At 46.1% G+C, this 19,205-nt stretch overlaps 1 protein-coding gene across 1 annotated transcript in view; it reads right to left on the bottom strand.

The window, feature by feature from the left end:
- Positions 1-4,135: 4,135 nt before the first annotated feature.
- Positions 4,136-19,205, bottom strand: part of ATP6V1C1 (ATPase H+ transporting V1 subunit C1) — a 45,419-nt gene continuing 30,349 nt past the window's right edge. The window contains exons 9-13 of the mRNA XM_077270984.1: positions 18,513-18,605; positions 18,336-18,429; positions 15,845-15,942; positions 13,595-13,721; positions 4,136-4,794 (exon numbers count right to left, since the gene is read on the bottom strand). Of these exons, the coding sequence (XP_077127099.1) occupies positions 4,699-4,794; positions 13,595-13,721; positions 15,845-15,942; positions 18,336-18,429; positions 18,513-18,605 (508 nt within the window). The 3' untranslated portion in view covers positions 4,136-4,698. The remainder of the gene's footprint in view (positions 4,795-13,594; positions 13,722-15,844; positions 15,943-18,335; positions 18,430-18,512; positions 18,606-19,205) is intronic.

The raw sequence follows: 19,205 nt of genomic DNA, 5'->3' as shown, positions 1-19,205 counted from the left end.
AAGTGCCACGTATCCCACGAAGATTTTCCATGGAGAACAGACACATCCAGAGATATGTCTGCTCTCCACGGCTGCAGCAACACACTGACAGGAGCCATAGTTCCTGTCGGTGTGTCACTGCGCATGCGCGAGCGAGTTTACCGGCGGTCATTGACCCCGGCACTCTCGCTTAACGGCAGTGCTGCGTGGGAAAGTTCAACGCAGCTGTACTGCCGTTAACCGAGACGCCGGAGTCATTGAACTCCGGAACAGTACGCGATACACTGCTAGGAGCTTCGCTCCTGGCAGTGTATCGCCGGAGAGCAGCCGATCGGCGTGGGACACTCGTTTTATGGATTCTGCGGACAGGGAGTATGAATTTGATTTTTTATTTTGTGATTTTTTCCTGGAGGATCAAGGGCTTCGCCTACAAGTGTGCTGTTGGTGAGTATATACTCTGTGTTATGTGTTGTATGTACTGTACTGTGTGTCATGTATGTGTATTGTGTGTGTGTTTTGTGTAACTTTACAACTGTGCTAAGTCGCCGGACACAGGGACAACTCTCCCATCCTAATACCGGATGGGAGTAGTAGTCCCATACGGCGACTTAGCACAATGGTGGCACTAGCGTCGCATGGGGACACACACACACACACACACACACACGCACACACACACACACACACAGACACACACACATACATACACACACACACACATACCAAATCAATCAAACGGCCGACACGATCCCCATGCGACGGTATGCCTCCATGTCTCTCCGCCCAAGCACTTCCGCCCACGCACTTCCGGCCGCTTCCCCGCACTTCCGGCTGCAGCGGTTCTGCACCACAAACCGCAATAAAACCCGCAGATATATTTTTGATCTGCGGGTTTTACTGCGGGTTTGACCTCACAATGGAGGTCTATGGGTGCAGAACCGCTGCTGTTTCGGGCAAAGAAGTGACATGCTCCTTTTTTTCCCGCAGCTATTCAGCGCGGCTTTTTTTTTTAAATTCAGGATCATGTGCACAGTGGTTCCTGTTTTCCATAGGGTACATTGTACTGTACCCTGCATGGAAAAAAGCTGCGGAACCGCAGCGGCGAAACCGCTGCGGTTCCGCGGTAAAAAACGCACTGTGTGAACATGGCCTTAAGGGCATATATGAAGCCGTTGAGTTCTAGAAAGAAGGATCCACGGCCGGTCCTGACACTGCGATATATCCTCAGACCGTGAATGTCGGACATGTGCAACCGACCTTACAGTCTGAAAAATACAGCAGTTTGGCATAGTGAATACTACCTCCACTTTTTGGAAACTATCAGGAGTAGTCCATTCTTTACAGCTGCCAAGACTATTCCAGCAGTGTCCAAACAGTGGGGACAGAGTCTGACGGTGCAGGCTAATTGACAGAAGGAATAATAATGCTGATGTTTAATTTATACATTTGCAAGAGGAACTACGCAATGCAACTCAAGGAAAAAGGTGCCCCAGCATTGTTACTTCATGGTCAGAAGATCAATATACAGCCAGTAAATGAACTGGATCAATCACTGAGCTGTGAGGCACAGGGTAACGTCACTGGCCCCCCGATGAATCCTCAGGTCACCCCATCATGATAATCTAAATGGACTACAGAATGTCTTCCATCACACTACATAGGCGACCATGAAGTGTGCTTCATCACAGGCGACTGCAGCTCCTAAGAACACATTTGTACCAGACAACAGAATAGCACAGGGATTACACAACCCACACAGCTACGGCCAATCTCATGATGGACGTCATACCCACAGATTGTACTGCTGTCACCTTTCCAAAAGCAGCATGTAATAGCCACTGGCAGAAAATAAACGATGTGCAGAGTCTACAGAGGTGGAGAGAGAAACAACGTTTAATTTAACAATCGACCAAGCAGCCGCAAGTAAAGAGGATCCTGAGGTCTCGTATCTACTACAAACGCACATTCACATTATACTTTCAGGCCTAAGGAATAGCAGCAATTTGTGCATTAAACATCCAGCTCAAGAAGAAAACAGCATCACATAATTTTACATATATAAATTGCATCAGAAACCGGATAACGTTCCATATATTCCCCACGGTTCAGCATCAAGCACCTACTCTGTGGTGGGAACCTTAGGGTACCAGTGCTTGGAGGTATCTCATGGACATGGTCCTTTTGCAAATCCCTGACCCACCTTCTCACCACACAGTCTATTGGCTTCTTTCATGGGACAAATCAGTTGATGAAGCAGGACAACGGAAATAAAGCAGTTGTGCACCGAGCTGTAAGATGATACTTCTTGAGGTCTGAAATACTACAACGCTGGAATCACAAATATATAGGAACTGTCCGACATCATGACTCTCGCCATTCGTATGGCTTCATCACATTGTCATTACTGACCCGACATCTCTGAGGCTTTTTCAATTGTGTCTGGACCATAAATATTCTAGACTTTTGGGCAATGGATGAAGTTTGACATTTTTGTCAGTAGCATGAAATATACTAAGCTTTAGGCTACGTGCCCATGTTGCAGAATCTAAGCAGAATTTTCCTCATCAAAAACGGACACCCTTGAAAGGAAATCCGCTTGCATTTTTCCCGCGTTTTTGTTGCATATTTGTCGCGTTTTTCATGTGTCCCAATACAATTCTATAGCGGCGAAATCGCCGCGATCCCGCAAAATTAATGAACATGCAGCGTATTTTTCCGCAATGCGTTTCTGATGCAGAAAAAAAAGCACCATGGGCACAACAATTGCAAAATCGACATTAAAAATAATGGGATGCGTTTTGTAAGCGTTTTTCAAGCCGCGGAAAAAACGCTTAAAAAACGCAATATGGACACATAGCCTTAATGTGGCCTCTATAGAAGGGTGAGAGGCCTTTCAGCGCCACCGTATGCGACCTTTATAGGAGGGTGTGGGACTGTGCTGCACCTCCATATGCAGCATCTATGGAAGGGTGCGAGACCAAACCACACCACCAAATGCGGCCTCTATAGAAGGCCTTTATAGAAGGGTGCGGAACTGTGCTGCGCCTTCATATGCGGCCTCTATAGAAGGCCTTTATAGAAGGGTGCGGAACTGTGCTGCGCCTCCAAATGCGGCCTCTATAGAAGGCCTTTATAGAAGGGTGCGGAACTGAGCTGCGCCTCCAAATGCGGCCTCTATAGAAGGCCTTTATAGAAGGGTGCGGAACTGTGCTGCGCCTCCATATGTGGTCTCTATAGAAAGGTTTGGGACCTTGGAGCACCACCATATTCGGCCTCTATAGAAGGGTGCAGGACCTCTGAGCAACATCGTATATGGCCTCTATGAAAGAATGCGAGACGGCACAGCACCATTGTATGCGGCCTCTATAGTAGGGTGCGAGAAGGCGCAGCACCACCGTATGTGGCCTGTATAGAAGAGTGCAGGACCTCACAGCACCCCCGCATGCGGCCTCTATATAAGAGTGCAAGACCACACAGCACAACATATGCAGCCTCTATAGAAGGGTATGGGACCCACTGAGCACCACTGTATGTGGCCTCTATAGAAGGGTATGGGACATCACAGCATCATTGTCTGCAGTCTCTATAGAAGGGTGCGGCAACTCACTAAACCACTATATGCGGCCACTATATAAGCAAAAAACATATCTACGGTCTAGAGCCATATGAATACATATATGGAAACAACACATGAAGTACACGATCTGTACACATATCTCTGCCTAACACACCAGTGCTGAGAAAATGAGCTTAGAAGCCGTATGCAAATTAGCTTGGAAATGCATTGGGGATGTGGTGATGTATGCAGAGCATCAACCCGCCCCCAGTGCACTTTCAGGCTAATTTGCATACGGCTTCAAAGCTAATTTTCTCAGTTCAGGAACATCAGATTACAACAAGACAGGTGTCATTTTTCTAGCTGTGCTATGATCTATACAGCTGTATCACTAGTTTCAGTACTAAATCCGTCCTTACAGGTTCCCTTTAAGTGAATGGCGCCATTCTGCTGAGAACGAAGAAGAGAAGCAGCATCACGAAGCATCCCCTTGATTCTCAGGATTATATGGTCGTCGCCAAAGGTTGCATGTACATGATCATAAAGCAATGACGCAACCAAGCGACGTAAAAAAGGAAGATAAAAGAAACCTGGACGCGGTGCCGTTTGAACGGGTATGTTTAATTTTCTTTTCCTTGTGTGTGCGCCGACAGTGCTGTAGACATCTTTATCAAATATACAGGAAGCACATACATTAAATATTACATACACTTTACATCACAAATCCACAATTAAACACCATTAATGGACTAAATACAGTGAATGGAATGGTATAAAACAATTACACCATCGGCCCTTGTAAACAGGATCTAGCTACGAGCAGCGCTAACGAGAGGAATCACCGGACGAATGAGGAATGACGTCTACATCTCTGGGCCGCGCGGCAATGCTGGCCTTAAATAAACCTCTTCATAAATAGACTCTTATTATTTGCTGGGTGGACATTAAATAACTGATTAAAAGCGACAATATCTAACGACTAATCTTTAAAAGGAAACAAATCAAGTGTCAAGAAAAAAAAAAGGACGACAGTGACGAGGGGCAAGAGCGAGAGGGTCATCCTGGGTACAGGCGTGAGAAGCAAGCACAGGGTTACGTAGATGGGAGAATCACTGTACTTCAAACTCGTCTCTGCTCCAATAACACGACCACAGGGTTTTATTTCACTTAAATTCCAGCAAATTGCAGTCAATCTTGTAGTAGACGTAGGGGTAGTATTCCTGCTGGCTAAGGTTTAATCCGGGGATATCCATGGGAGCCTAGAAAAGAAATGGAAACAGGGTTAGAACAAACAGGGAATTAAAAAAAAAACACTTATAGGAGTTGGTGTTAGCACAGGGGACGTGAAATCCATCAGGGGCTGAAGAAAGGGAAATCGCTCCAGGAATGAGGCTGTGCTGATACCTGAGAGCTAGTGAGATCAGCAGTCCCCTGAGTACAAACAGAGCTCACAGCCAGCCTGTATTACTGAGAGGGGCACGTTCACATGAGAATTGGGAGCGAATTATAAACTGCACATAAGCGGGGTCAGAAATTAATAAGACTACAGACTGAAAATGAATGCAACTTAAAACAAAGGGGTTGTCGCCTTTTGGGAAATTTTCGGCCCCTGGCGCAGTTCGATAAGACACAAACAAACCAAACCGGGCTATACTCCCTGTCCACCACTGTACCTGGCATTGGCTATCGCGATTAAATATAGACAGGATCACTAAGCTCAGCAGCTCTCAAGAGTGGACGGATTGTTCGGCTCAGCCACTGAGTTCACTGTCAGTGTCGGCCAACAGCAGCAGCGGAGACTCACTGGTGAAGTCGGGGGAAGACAAATACCGAGCGTTTTTTATATGCCAAACTGCCGCAGGACTATTCCTATAGTGTACACCGAACTTAACACCTTTTAACGGCGTCAGTTAACTGCGCTGAGAAATAAGGGTATAGCACCCCCCAGCATGGAAAATCTCCGTGGGTAGCTGAAACCACGGAGAACATGATCGGGTCGTTTTTTTACAATCCCCAGTCTTGTGATCGCCGTTAGCATACCAGAGGAAAGAGAGATGAGGTCCCCCAAGCCCTCCCCTGCTCCGGTACCTCCACCATCGCCAGACCCTCCTACTCCATCTCTCGACAATCCACGTCATCTTCCCGGAAGAAAATGGGGGGCACATGAGCCTGAGATCTGCCGGCCAGTTCCTGGCAACAATAGGTGATTTTTCCTACTGGTCCATTTTGATCACTGTGATAGACCCATCAGTGATCAAAATAAAAAAAAATAGTAAATCAATCCCCCCCTTTATCACCACCTTAGTTAGGCAAAAATAATAACATTGAAAAAATTTATTATTTTCCATTTTTCCATTGGGGCTACGGTTGTGGTAAGGGTTGAGGTTACAATTAGGGTTGGGGTTAGGGCTGTGTTAGGATTGGAGTTAGAATTGGGGGTTTTCCACTGTTTAGGTACATCAGGGGGTCTCCAAAGTGCCCGCCATTGATTCCAGCCAATTTTGCGTTCAAAAAGTCAAACAGTGCTCCTTCCCTTCCAAGCTCTTTCATGTGCCCAAACAGTGGCTTTCCCCCACATGCTGGGTATCAGCATACTCAGGAGAAATTGTAAAAAAAAAAAAAAAAAAATGTTGTGGTCCGTTTTCTTCTGGTACTCTTGTGAAAATAAAAAAAAGTTTAGGTCTGAAGTAAATTTTTTTGTGAAAAAAGTAAAAATGTTCATTTTTTCCTTCGACATTGCTTTAGTTCTCATGAACCACCTGAAGGGTAAATAAACTTCTTGAATGTGGTTTTGCGCACATTGAGGGGTGCAGTTTTTAGAATGGTGTCACTTTTGGGTATTTTCCGTCATATTGACCCCCCAAACTCACTTTAAATGTGAGGTGGTCCCTAAAAAAATTGTTTTCTAAATTTTGTTAGAAAAATGAGAAATCGCTGGTCAACTTTTAACCCTTATAACGTCCTAACAAAAAAATTATGTTTCCAAAATTGTGCTGATGTAAAGAAGACATGTGGGAAATGTTATTTATTAACTATTTTGTGTGACACCACTCACTGATTTAAGGGCACAAAAATGTTAAAGTTTGAAAATTGCATAATTTTCAAAATTTTTGCAAAATTTCTGTTTTTTGTTTTTCATAAATAAAGGCAAGATATAGCAAAGAAATTTTACCATTAACATGAAGTACAATGTGTCCTGAAAAACAGGGATTTTTGTGTACTCGCCGTAAAATCCTTTTCTCCGAGCCAATCATTGGAGGACACAGGACCATGGGTGTTATGCTGCTGCCACTAGGTGGACACTAAGTAATACAGAAAAGTTAGCTCCTCCCCTGCAGTATACACCCTCCTGCTGGCTCTAAGTGAACCAGTTTGGTAACAAAGCAGTAGGAGCTTAACATTTAACCAGGATGAACTATGTCAAAGCCAAGCAAACACAGAAAACCAAAGCCGTTAGGCTAACAGGGTGGGTGCTGTGTCCCCCAATGATTGGCTCGGAGAAAAGGATATTTTACGGTGAGTACACAAAAATCCCTGTTACTCCTGCGCCTCACTGGGGGACACCGAACCATGGGACGTCCTAAAGCAGTCCCTGGATGGGGAACAATCAACTATAATTGCTCCTTGTACCCTCAGGTTACAGATGCGGCACAGCCGCCTGCAAAATTTGTCTGCCGACGGTCGCATCTGCCGAGGCCTGAGAATGAATATGGCAATGTTTTGTAAATGTATGCAGACTGGACCAGGTCGCAGCTCTGCAAACTTGTGCTCCCGAAGCTTAGTGCCGGATGGCCCAAGACGTACCCACTGACCGAGTGGAATGAGCCTTAATCCCTGCTGGGACAGAATGACCTCTGACTCGGTAGGACTCCTGAATAGCTGAACGAATCCATTTGGCTATTGTCACCTTGAAAGCGGGAAACCCCTTCCTTGGCCCTTCCGGGAGCACAAACAGGGCATCCGACCTGCGGAAGGACGCCGTCCGCGAGACGTAGCTCTTGAGAGCTCTCACTAAATCCAGTGGGTGGAGGGCCTTCTTGATGCGATGTACTGGTGCCGGACAGAGAGACAGTAAGACAATCTCCTGATTGAGATGAAAGGATGAGACAACTTTTGGCAAAAAAGACAGGGATGTTCTCAGAACCACCTTATTCTGATGAAAATTCAGGAACGGAGCTTGACAAGACAAAGCCGCCAGCTCCGAGACTCGCCTAATGGACGTGACCGCAACCAGGAAGGCAACCTTCCATGAAAGGACAGGGAAGCCTCCTGTAGAGGTTCGAAAGGAGCTTCTTGCAAGACTCCGAGGACCAGATTAAGGTCCCATGGTTCCAACGGCATCTTATAGGGCGGCACCCTATGGGAGACTCCCTGAATGAACGTCTTCAGTTGTAATCTGTTGGCAATCCTGCGTTGGAACAGAACGGACAGGGCTGAAATCTGCCCCTTGAGAACTAAGGGTGAGACCAAACCCATTTGTAAAAATTCGAGGATGGAAGGAATGGAAAATTCAAGAGGAGAACGTCCCCGGTCGTTGCACCAGGAAAAGAAGGTTTTCCAAGTGCGATGATAAATGCGCATAGACGTAGGCTTTCTAGCGCTGATCATGGTAGAGATGACTTCCGGAGAGAAACCTGCCTGGGTTAGAACCCAAGACTCAACGGCCATGCCGTTAAACACAGGGCCTCCGAGTTCTGGTGGTAAATGGGGCCCTGTGATAGCAGGTCTGCGCGATTCGGTAATCACCAGGGAACATCGGCGACTAGTTGAACTAGTTCCGCGTACCACGCCCGGCGCGGCCAGTCTGGCGCAATCAGGATTACCGGTACTCCCTCCGCTCTGATCTTCTTGATGATTCTCGGCAGTAAGGGGAGCGGGGGAAATATGTACGGAAGCCAAAAGTGATGCCACGGGAGTACGAGTGCATCTGCCCCGATTGCTGCTGGATCGTGGGACTGAGCTATGAAGTCGGGAACCTTGGAATTAAGCCGTAAGGCCATCAGATCCACGTCCGGAGTTCCCCAATGACAGCAGATCTGGTGGAAGATCTCCGGATGGAGAGACCACTCCCTGGAGTCGAGGCCTTGACGACTGAGGAAATCTGCCTCCCAATTTTCCACTCCTGGGATGTGAACAGCAGATATCATTGAGCGGTTTTCCTCGGCCCAACGGAGAATGTAGCCTACCTCGTTCATGGCTGCCATGCTGCGGGTTCCCCCTTGTCGGTTGATGTATGCCACTGCAGTGGCATTGTCGGACTGCATCCTGATGGGACGACCCGCCAGGAAGGGATGGAATTGGAGAAGAGCTAACCTGATTGCCCGAATTTCCAAGATGTTGATCGGAAGGCATGATTCCTGAAGTGACCAGCGGCCCTGAGCAGTGTGATGTAAGAACACCGCTCCCCAGCCTAGAAGACTGGCATCTGTTGTCACAACTAGCCAATGTACTGGAAGAAAAGACTTCCCTTGATTCAGGGAGGACTTTAATGTCCACCACCTGAGAGACTGTCTGACTCGGTGGGGAAAGAAGAACCGACGGTCGAGGGAGAATGGGTTCCTGTCCCAAACAGCCAGGAGGGCATGCTGTAAGGGACGGAGGTGTAATTGGGCAAATGGAACTGCCTCCAAGGCTGCTACCGTCCTGCCGAGGACTCTCATACTGAAGCACAGAGAGTGAGTGCGAGGTTGAGAGAGCTTCTGAGCTTCCCGCTGTAAGGCTGAGATCTTTTCAGGGGGAAGAAGCACCAACCCCAGGGACGAGTCCAGTATCATTCCTAGAAAGGAAACTCGCTGAGCCGGTACTGGGGAAGATTTTTTGAAGTTTATCTTCCAACCCAGGCGAGAAAGAGAATCTATTGTGATGTTCACAGCCTCCTTGCAGGCGCAGAAAGAGGGGCCTTTGATGAGGATATCATCTAGATACGGTAGCACCACCACGCCTCGGGTGTGAAGGATGGCCACGGCGGCCGCCATGACCTTGGTGAATACCCTGGGAGCGGTGGCGAGGCTGAAGGGCAGAGCAACGAATTGGAAGTGTTGTTCCTGAACTGCGAAGCGAAGGTACCTCTGGTGAGAAGGGAAAATTGGAATGTGGAGGTACGCGTCCTGGATGTCTATAGACTTTTTCCATGGAGGCGATGACAGAACGAAGCGATTTCATTCGGAACCGTCATACCCTGACGAACTTGTTCAGCAGTTTTAGGTCCAGTATGGGCCGTACTGTACCGTGCTTCTTTGGAACAATGAACAGGTTTGAATAAAAACCTTGAAACCTTTCGCTTTGAGGGACCGGGATAATAACCCCGTCTTCTTTTAGAGAGCTTATAGCCTGGAAGAACTCTGATGCCTTTGCCCTGGGAGGAGTAGACAGGAAAAAGCGATTTGGTGGAAGAGAGGAGAATTCTATCTTGTATCCGGAGGACACTAGGTCGCGGACCCATTCGTCGTGAACGACCGAGAGCGACGCGTCGCTGAAGGAAAGCAGGCGGCCGCCTACTATGTGTGTGTCGCCCGGATACCACAGGGAGTCATTGTGTGGGAGATCTGCCCTGTCTGGACCCCCTGGATCCTGACTGCCTAGGCCTGCCTCTCCATGAAGGGGAAGGTTTGTAAGAGGTTTGGGGACCTCTATCCCTACGTAGTGTCTGGCCGGGTCCGGAAGATGTGGAAGTAGAGGACCAATTTGAGATGGAAGGAAAAAAAAAATAAAAAAAATCGGGACCGAGCCTGCTGTTGCTGGTTCCGAAAGGGTCTCTGTTGTGGGAGAAATTTACTCTTCCCTCCAGTGGCGTCGGAAAATAATTGATCGAGTTTTTTGCCAAAAAGGCGACCGCTCTGATATGGTAAAGAAGTCAATGACTTTTTGGAAGCAGAATCCGCACACCAGTCCCTGAGCCATAAGGACCTCTGAATGGTGATGGCGTTTGCTGCTGCTTGAGAAGCGCAGTCAGCGGCATCCAGAGACGCGGTCACTAGAAAATCCCCAGCTCCGGCTATCTGAGTAGCAATGCCTGCTACCTCGGGGGAAGATTGGTATCCAGAACAGCTGAAGACAAGATCTCAGCCCAATGGGTCATAGCCTTAGCAACCCTCGTAGCGGCAAAAGACGGAAAGAGAGCGGCTGCTGAGGCTTCAAAAGCTGAATGAGCCATATTGTCGATCTGACGATCGGTGGGGTTTTTAATCGAGGCGCCCTCTGAAGAGGATAAAATAGATTTAGTGGCTAGGCGCGATACCAGAGGATCTACCGAAGGAGACTGTGAGCAAAGGGATATTTTGACTCCATGGGCTTTTGCCCTGTGAAGCGTTTATTTGGACAGATCCTATGAGATTCAACGATTTCCTTAAATTCAGGATGATTGGCGAACACTCTGTGAGCCCGCTTGGTCCTCTTAAAGGACACAGCATGATCCGTTTTAGATAAAGGTACTCATCTAGCTTCAGGGCCTTGTTTACTGACTCAATGAGAGAGTCGAGAGTCTCCTGATCGTGTTGAAATTCCTGATCTAGGGACGTGTCAGAATCGTCCTCTGAGCCAGGTTCTCTACTAGCCCCAAGGGAGGGGGAGCGAGAAAAGGAACTCTCAGAACCTGATTCCCGGTGATGGTCTGGGGACAAGGCTTGAGTCCTGTTCCTGGAAGAGCAAGAGCTCCTTGGTAAGGTACGACCCCTATTGTACAAGGGGTTCTGATCATCGGAAGTGTTGTCCGTAAGAGTGCCCTGGTTGGAGCAGCGCTGCAGCATCAGCCCTGTGGGTGTCCAAAGATGGCAGCCGAGATCAGGAAGAGAAGGCGCTTCTCGTAGAACGAGAAGCGCCAGAGAGAGTGGGCGGCGGTAACTGCCGGTGGGCGGAGCCAACGTCCCGCCTGGACGAGAGAAAAGCCGGGGCTAAATTTTAAGCTTGCGGTTGCGGCCTGGAGCGCCGCGGCCGCTATTTGTGCGGACCGACATGACCCACGCACCCGGGCTTTAAGGTATATGCGGACCTCCCAGCGCCTCAGCCCCGCAGGTGTACTCACGGTAGATGCGGTGGGCCAGTGCTCAATCCACCGTCGCCATAGTCAGGGAGGGGGTGGAGAGCTTCTGCCGCCTTCCATCATCCGCTATAACAGTGGTGATGCAGTGGGGGGCTGCACGGACGCCATAAACATCATGTCCGGCTATGCACCTGGCTCCAGGAGAGGTAGATGGAGGGCTACTCCATGTGGTCGCCTGCTATGGAGGGGGGAGATCGGAACGCGAAGGAACCGTTGCCCGTAAAGTGAGCTCAGGGCTGGCATCCAACGGTGCAGGAAAAGATACGGGAGGGACGCTCCGCGTTCTTGCCGGTTGATGGTTCGGGGGAGATCGGAACCTAGAAAGGATCCGTCGCCCCCATTCGCTCCGTTAAGGGAAAAATGGAATAAAAATGAAAATAAAAATGGTGGGGTCTGAAAGCAGACCCAAGTGCCTCCTACAGACACTAAGCAAGAAGTTCTTCACTTGGAGCCAGCAGGAGGGTGTATACTGCAGGGGAGGAGCTATTCTTTTTGTATTACTTAGTGTCCTCCTAGTGGCAGCAGCATAACACCCATGCTCCTGTGTCCCCCAATGAGGCGTAGGAGAAAATCTCAGAATCAGTGGAATTTGCAGGATAGAAGCTGTGCTGATACAATCTGCAGGATAGAAGTTGCAGGGATAGAAGTTGCAGGGATAGAAGCTGTTCTGATATGAAAAAAAATGCAGCACCCCGATAAGCACAGACCTCGGATTCATACAGAGACAATCCCACAAAAAAACACAGAAACTTGGAACTGCCGGCAAACTGTAAATCAGAAGGCCTGAAAATGAATGAATTAAAGTGAACTGAAACTTATTGGAATTTTAATATATGTAAAAATCATTTTTCCATGTCAAAGGTGTTCACAGCCTGTAAGGAAAATGACATTAGTGTTCTCCTCTCACTCCAGCCAGAGGCACAGACACATAGCTCAGCCTATGATGCATCCATAAGGAGTTTTGTGAATAATTTTAAGCCAAAGGTAAAAGTGTAATTAGCATAAAGATCTCCAGGCAAAGCCATTATTGTATATTCTCCTCCCATAAGGGATCTCTCAGACATGACCCTCATGACACTAAGCCAGATGTGGTCATTGGGTCAGTAGAGCCCTATGCAATGCAATTATTCTATAATGAGACCAACGAGACCGGGTGTGTGATCATTAAGGAGATGGACCGGTCCTGCTGCAGACAATATGGAACATTATTGTGTTTGGGGAGTATATGGTTTCCCCCAAAGGAAGTGTAGCACCTTATTTTGCAGGGACGTTTGTGGAATCAATGGTGAAATGAGCAATTTAAAAGGAGAAGTTCCACGATTGCAAGTTACTAACAAGCCACAGGAACTTGTTGATTTCTGAGGGTCCCACTGTTAGGACCTTCAATGATTGCGAGCAGGAGGGAGCCAAGCACTGTATAAACCAAGCAGTCGTGCATGTTCTCATCAGTGGATTTCAGCGATCATTACATTATTTCTGATCCGGGGGAGCCTTGTAGTATGAACCAGCTGACTTACATATTATCAGGTTTTTTCAGTACAACTACAAAAAAAATAGTGAGTTCTCCTTCAATGGAAGTCTTCAAACACAGGCTGGACAGACATCTGTCTGAGATGGTTTAGTGAATCCTGCATTGAGCGGGGGGTTGGACACGATGACCCCGGAGGTCTCTTCCAATTCAATTATTCATTGATTCTAGCTTCCAGCTAGGAGTAGCAGTTTTGTGGCGGCTGACAAGCCAAAATCTGAAGACCTTCAATTTTATATATTAGAATATTATCATTTATGCCTTGCAACAAGCAAATTTTGCAGCATAGACATCTAATGTGAGATCTCAGGCGATACGCTGCTTGTGTTATGGCTACACCTGAGTGATGCGAGGACAGGCGAGAAGACTTCATCATTTCCCAGGTAACACGAGCCGTGTCCTCGTGGTGACTCTGACGTCCGTGCAGTAACAGCTGACACTCAAACCAAGGACATAATGACTATGTAGATGTGACAGATGGGGGGCTACTTACATCAATAATGGAGGCCGCGCTGCTGTCCAGGTGTTTGTACAGATCATACAAGACTTCCCGCAGCTTCTTCATCGTCTTCTTATTGGGCTGAAGCAGCATGGCCTGAAAGTTCACGGGTAACCCATACCTGAGGGGCGAGACATGGTCAGGATCAATAAGCAGATTTGGAGAAGATTTTCGGTTTATATTTTGTACTTAAAAGCCACAAGAAAGAACAGTATAAAACATACTGGAGGGTTTTTCACAGCAGCATGTCTTATGTATAGTGCCATGAAAAAGTATTCATGCCCTGTGAACTTTTCAAATTTTTTCACATTACACCCACAAACTTAAATGCATTTTATTGGGATTTCATAAGAACAACAAAAAGTTGCAAGTATTTGTGAAGTGTAAAGGAAATGATTTGTGGTTTTCTAACTATTTTAAAAATATAAATCTGAAAATTGTGACGTGGATTTTTATTCAGCCCCCTGTAGTCGGATACCCCTAAATAAAATCCTGAGGGACCAATTGCCCCCAGAAGTCACATAGTCAGGAAACAGAGTCCAGCTGTGTATAATTTGTTCTCAGCACAACTACAGCTGTGCTGTGAAGGCCTCAGAGGGTTGTTTGAGAACATTACGGATGAAAGAGCCATGAAAACCAAGGAGCACACCAGACAGGCCAGGGATAAAGTTGTGGAGAAAAGTAAAGCAGGGTTAGGTTATAAAAAATAGCTCAAGCTCTGAACATCTCACGAAGCGCTGTTCAATACATCATCCAAAGATGGAAGGAGTATGGCACAACTGCAAAGCTACCAAGATATGGCCGTACACCTAAACTAAATAAGGTCCACAGGATAACTATTAGGGCTCATACTCACTTGCAAGAAACCTGGATGAGTCTCGCACGGCAATACCCGGTGCTGCTGCCAGCACTCAGGTGCGGAGTGTGCGGCAGCATAGCAATACATGCAGCAGCACGCTCCGCTCCTGAGTGCCGGTTATTGCCGTGCGAGACTCATCTGAGTTTCTTGCAAGTGAGTATGAGCCCTTAATCGTATACTCCACAATTCTGACCTTTATGGAAGAGTGGCAAGAAGAAAGCCATAAGAAATCCGGTTTGCAAATAGCCATTAATTGGCCACATCTAGCATGTGCAAGAAGGTCCTCTGGTCAGATGATACCAAAATAGAAACTACTTGGGCTTAACGCAAAGTGCTATGTGTGGAGGAAAACTAACAGTGCACATCACTCTGAAAACACCATCCTCACTGTCAAACATGATGGTGGCAGCATCATGCTTTGAGGAAGCTATTCTTCAGCAGGGACAGGTAAGTTGGTAAGAGTTGATGGGAAGATGGATGGAGCTAAATACAGGGCAGTCCTGGAGGAAAACCTGTTAGAGGGTGCAAAGATTTGAGACTGGGGCTTAGATTCACCTTCCAGCAGGACAATGATCCTAAACATACTGATAAAAGCTACAATGAATGGTTTAGATCAAAGCATATCCCTGTGTGTGTGAATGGCCCAGTCACAATCCAGAACTAAATCCCATTGAGCATCTGTAGGAAGACGTGAAAACTGCTGTTCACAGACGTCTCCTTCCAATCTCACTGAGCGAGTGTGCAAAGAAGAAGGGGAAAAATGTCACCTCTATATGTGTAAAGCTGATAGCGAGTAATTACAGTGTAAGGTGGTCCTACAAAGTATTGGCTCAGGGGGGGCTGCATACAAATGCATGTCACAATTATCAGATTTTATATTTTTTTAACATCATGTATCATTTCCTTAACCAATACTTACTATTTAGTGTTGTTATATCACATAAAATCCAAATAAAATACATTTACGGTAAGTTTGTGGGTGTAATGTGGAAAAGTTCCCGGGGTATGAATACTTATACCAACCCCTGTATGTGTACAGCCATCTCGTATTGTACAGCACAGAGTAAAACGAAAACCTGATCGGCACCAGCCGGAGGTTTTGCTTGCTCTACTGACATCTAGTGGGCAAGGTACAAATTGCAGACATAACCGAGAAATCCAACTGAGGGACGACCCCCTTTAAATTAATTTCTTCAATTAAAACAAACAATTAACTTTCCAGAACTGCTATCCGTTCATTGCAGCAGTGTGCAACCTATCTCTGGTTGTGAGGCTACAACTCGCAACATGCGACAGCTGCAGACGATTAGTACATTGCCGATCTCTAGACATTTTACAAGGTCTGGCTTCTAATGATATTAATAGTGATAGTAATCACTTCCTACCTTAATACGGACTCTACAAACACCCGCAGAGCTTTCACGTGGATCCATGCAATAAAAGCTTCACTGAAATTAACTTTCAGCCATCGCACAAGAGGCCCCTGCAGAGACAAGGAAAAATGACCCATTACAGAGGACTGAGTGTACACAAGGCCCGCAGGCCTGACCGTGCTGTATACTGTCATTAACAAAGGATCGGCGAAATTCTGAAAAAAGTATCATTCACGTTCTCCTAGTGACAAGGAGAAATTCAAAGAAGCCATTATGGGAGCCATTATGCCAATTTAAAGGGAATATGTGAGAACATTTTTATGTTAAATTTAGAGATGGGTGAACCCAAACAGTAAAGTTCGGCATCCATACTGAACACCTACTGTTCGGGCACGGACACAGAACACGGACTTCACCAGGAAGTCTGTGTAAGGGTATGTGTCCACGTTCAGGATTGCCTCAGGATTTGGTCAGGATTTTTCATCAGTATTTGTAAGCCAAAACCAAGACTGGAACAATTAGAGGAAAAGTATAATAGAAACATATGCACCACTTCTGCATTTATCACCCACTCCTGGTTTTGGCTTACAAATACTGATGAAAAATCCTGACCAAATCCTGATGCAATCCTGAACGTGGACACATACCCTTACTGTTTGGGTTGGTGCATGACAACACAGCATATACCGCTTCTGATCGGCGGTAAAATCAACATCATCGCTTGTCAGAGAGACGCAGTTCCCATGCTGTCATATGACAGCATGAGCCTGCAGCTGTGATCGGAGGTACTTCCAGTCACTGGTGTCAGCTCATGGGACTACTGCTCCCATCAGCCGATGCTAATAACAGTGAGAGCAGAAGTGGCTGATGGGAGTATTCATCAGCTGGCTCCCGCGCTGTAAATAAATAATTAAAAAACAAACAAACAAACAAAAAAAAAACAGCATGTATTTCGCTGTATTTTTGATAACCAGCCAGGCAAAACTCACAGCTGGGGGCTGCAACCCTCAGCTGTCAGCATAAGCAAGGCTGGTTATCAAGAATAGAGTCCCCACTCCGATTTTTTAAATAATTAAAAAATAATTTTTGACAACCAGCCTTGCTAAAGCAGACAGCTGGGGCCTGGTATTCTAAGGCTGGTAAGGTGCCATAGATATTGCCCCCCACCTCCCAGCCTAAAAAATAGCAGCCCACAGTCACCCAGAAAAGGCAAAATTAGATGTAGATAAGCATATATACCATTCACAATAGGTGATGTCACAGCTCAGCTCATTTTTGATAACCAGCCAGGTAAAACTCACAGCTGGGGCTGCAATCCTCAGCTGTCAGAATTAGTAATGCTGGTTATCAAGAATAGAGGGGTCCCCACTTAAATTTTTTAAATAATTAAAAAAATAATTTTTGACAACCAGCCTTCCTAAAGCTGACAGCTGGCTGTTATTCTCATGCTGGTAAGGGGACATGGATATTGCCCCCAGCCTAAAAATAGCAACCTGTAGACACCCAAAACAGGCACATCTATTAGATGTAGTAAACACAGGACCCACCATTCACAATAGGTGATGTCGCTGCTCACCTCCTCTCCCTCCTGCACAATGACTTATAACACCACTATATACAGGAGATAACTGGATCTACCATTCCCAACAAGTGATGTCATAGCTCATCTCCTTCCCCTTCACAATGACCTTTGCCCAGCTTAGAGAGCATGCTCAGATAATGCTTCCAGACAAAATATAGGGTCCGAGTCCCATCTATTGACGCTAATGTCCATATAATAATACATTTTTAATATGAAAAATTAAACATCTCTAAAAATACTGTAAACTTTACACAAAAATCTGATTTAAACAATAGGCCATGTTTTGATGTAATTTTCCCTTTAAACCCCTTAATTAGGAATATAACTTAATTCCACTCCAGCCTTTCTTTTCTATCTTCCCCTGACTGACTGCTGTGGGCCGATCTTATTTTTATGTGTGTGGACGTCTGAGTTTTGTGTACAGTATCATCCTCCGACTTAAATTAATAGCGGATGCAAACAGAAGCACGGCTCTGTATGAGGCAGCTGCTGGTCACCATCCGACTCCTATGATTAAGTGCACTTCCAAAGAGGCAGAGCGCACTTCAAGGGCAATTTTACACTGGGAGACGATCGGCCGTCCAATCCTTCGTACAAGCCCAATCATTGTCTCGGTCACACATGCTTAGTGGTCAAGTGTCAAACAGCCAATTGTATCTTTTGAACGGGCCCAAAAATCCTAAATTGTGGTCTGCACATCCCATTGCATGACCAGAACCTGTGCTCCCGACAATAGTAGAAACGGTTTTGCATGAGTAATAGTTTACACATCATCCTTAAAGGGGTTGTCCGTGGAAAACAAGCTATCACACATTCGCGGGATAAATGATAACATATAGATCAGCGGAGACGTCTGTACAATGAATGGTGGACGGCTCTCAGTGGGGTCTCTGATGACTAAATATAAAGCGCAGTCCTTACAAATTGCTTCTTCTTGTCAGTAGACAGTCTGTTCATTTCCTCTTTATCAGCTTTCATCTCCTCTTCATTGTATTGGAAATCCCGGACGACGAACCTGTAAGGAGGAGGAACATTATAAGGTGACATTTTAGGTCCCGCGGCCGCTCATCTTCAGGGGCGAGCCATATTAGCACTCACTTATTCTCTCTGGCTTTGTGCCGGAAATCGTCCACCGCTTTTCTGAACAGGGTGACATTGCACAGGTAACTGTCTTGGTCTTCTGATAACACACTGAGGAGTAAATCACGAGACAGAAAAGTCTATGGTGTCCGTCACAGAAACACAAGTCACAAGAGAACGCAGCTTTTTGTGTTAATTGCAATTTTTACACATTTTTTCCCCCATCACAAATCTGTATAATAAATTGAAATATTGCACTTATCCCCCTCTCTACTGGGGGAAGAAGACTCCTACCTCCTTTTCTTTACAGAAGACTTTTCATCAGTCTCATTATCATCAGAGGCAGAATTAGAATGACAGGTAACAAAATACAAAGCTGATAACACAGGATCCTCCGATCACAAAAGGTTTTGTCACATCTCCCCCTCCCATCACAATGACCTCTGAACACGCTCATTAGATGCTTTAATATAAAAGATAGGGTGCTAATGTTCATGTGCATTTTCTGAAGAAAAAGAAAGTCTAGAATTGCTCCCCCCCACAAGTGGCCAATGAGAAAACTGCAAGATTTTTCTTTTTCTTTTAATACTGATCAATATTTTTCAAAAATACAATTAACACAAAAACGAGATTTAAACAATAGCACATTTTCTGATGAAACAATCCCTTTAAAGGGTTTTACAGGATAATCTTCATTCTTCCCATTGCTCT

Source organism: Ranitomeya variabilis, chromosome 6 (genome assembly GCF_051348905.1).
Source record: "Ranitomeya variabilis isolate aRanVar5 chromosome 6, aRanVar5.hap1, whole genome shotgun sequence".
NCBI classification, from domain to species: Eukaryota; Metazoa; Chordata; class Amphibia; order Anura; family Dendrobatidae; genus Ranitomeya; species Ranitomeya variabilis.
The sequence above is the reverse complement of the archived record's forward strand: the minus strand, read 5'-3'. Positions and strand labels throughout refer to the sequence as shown.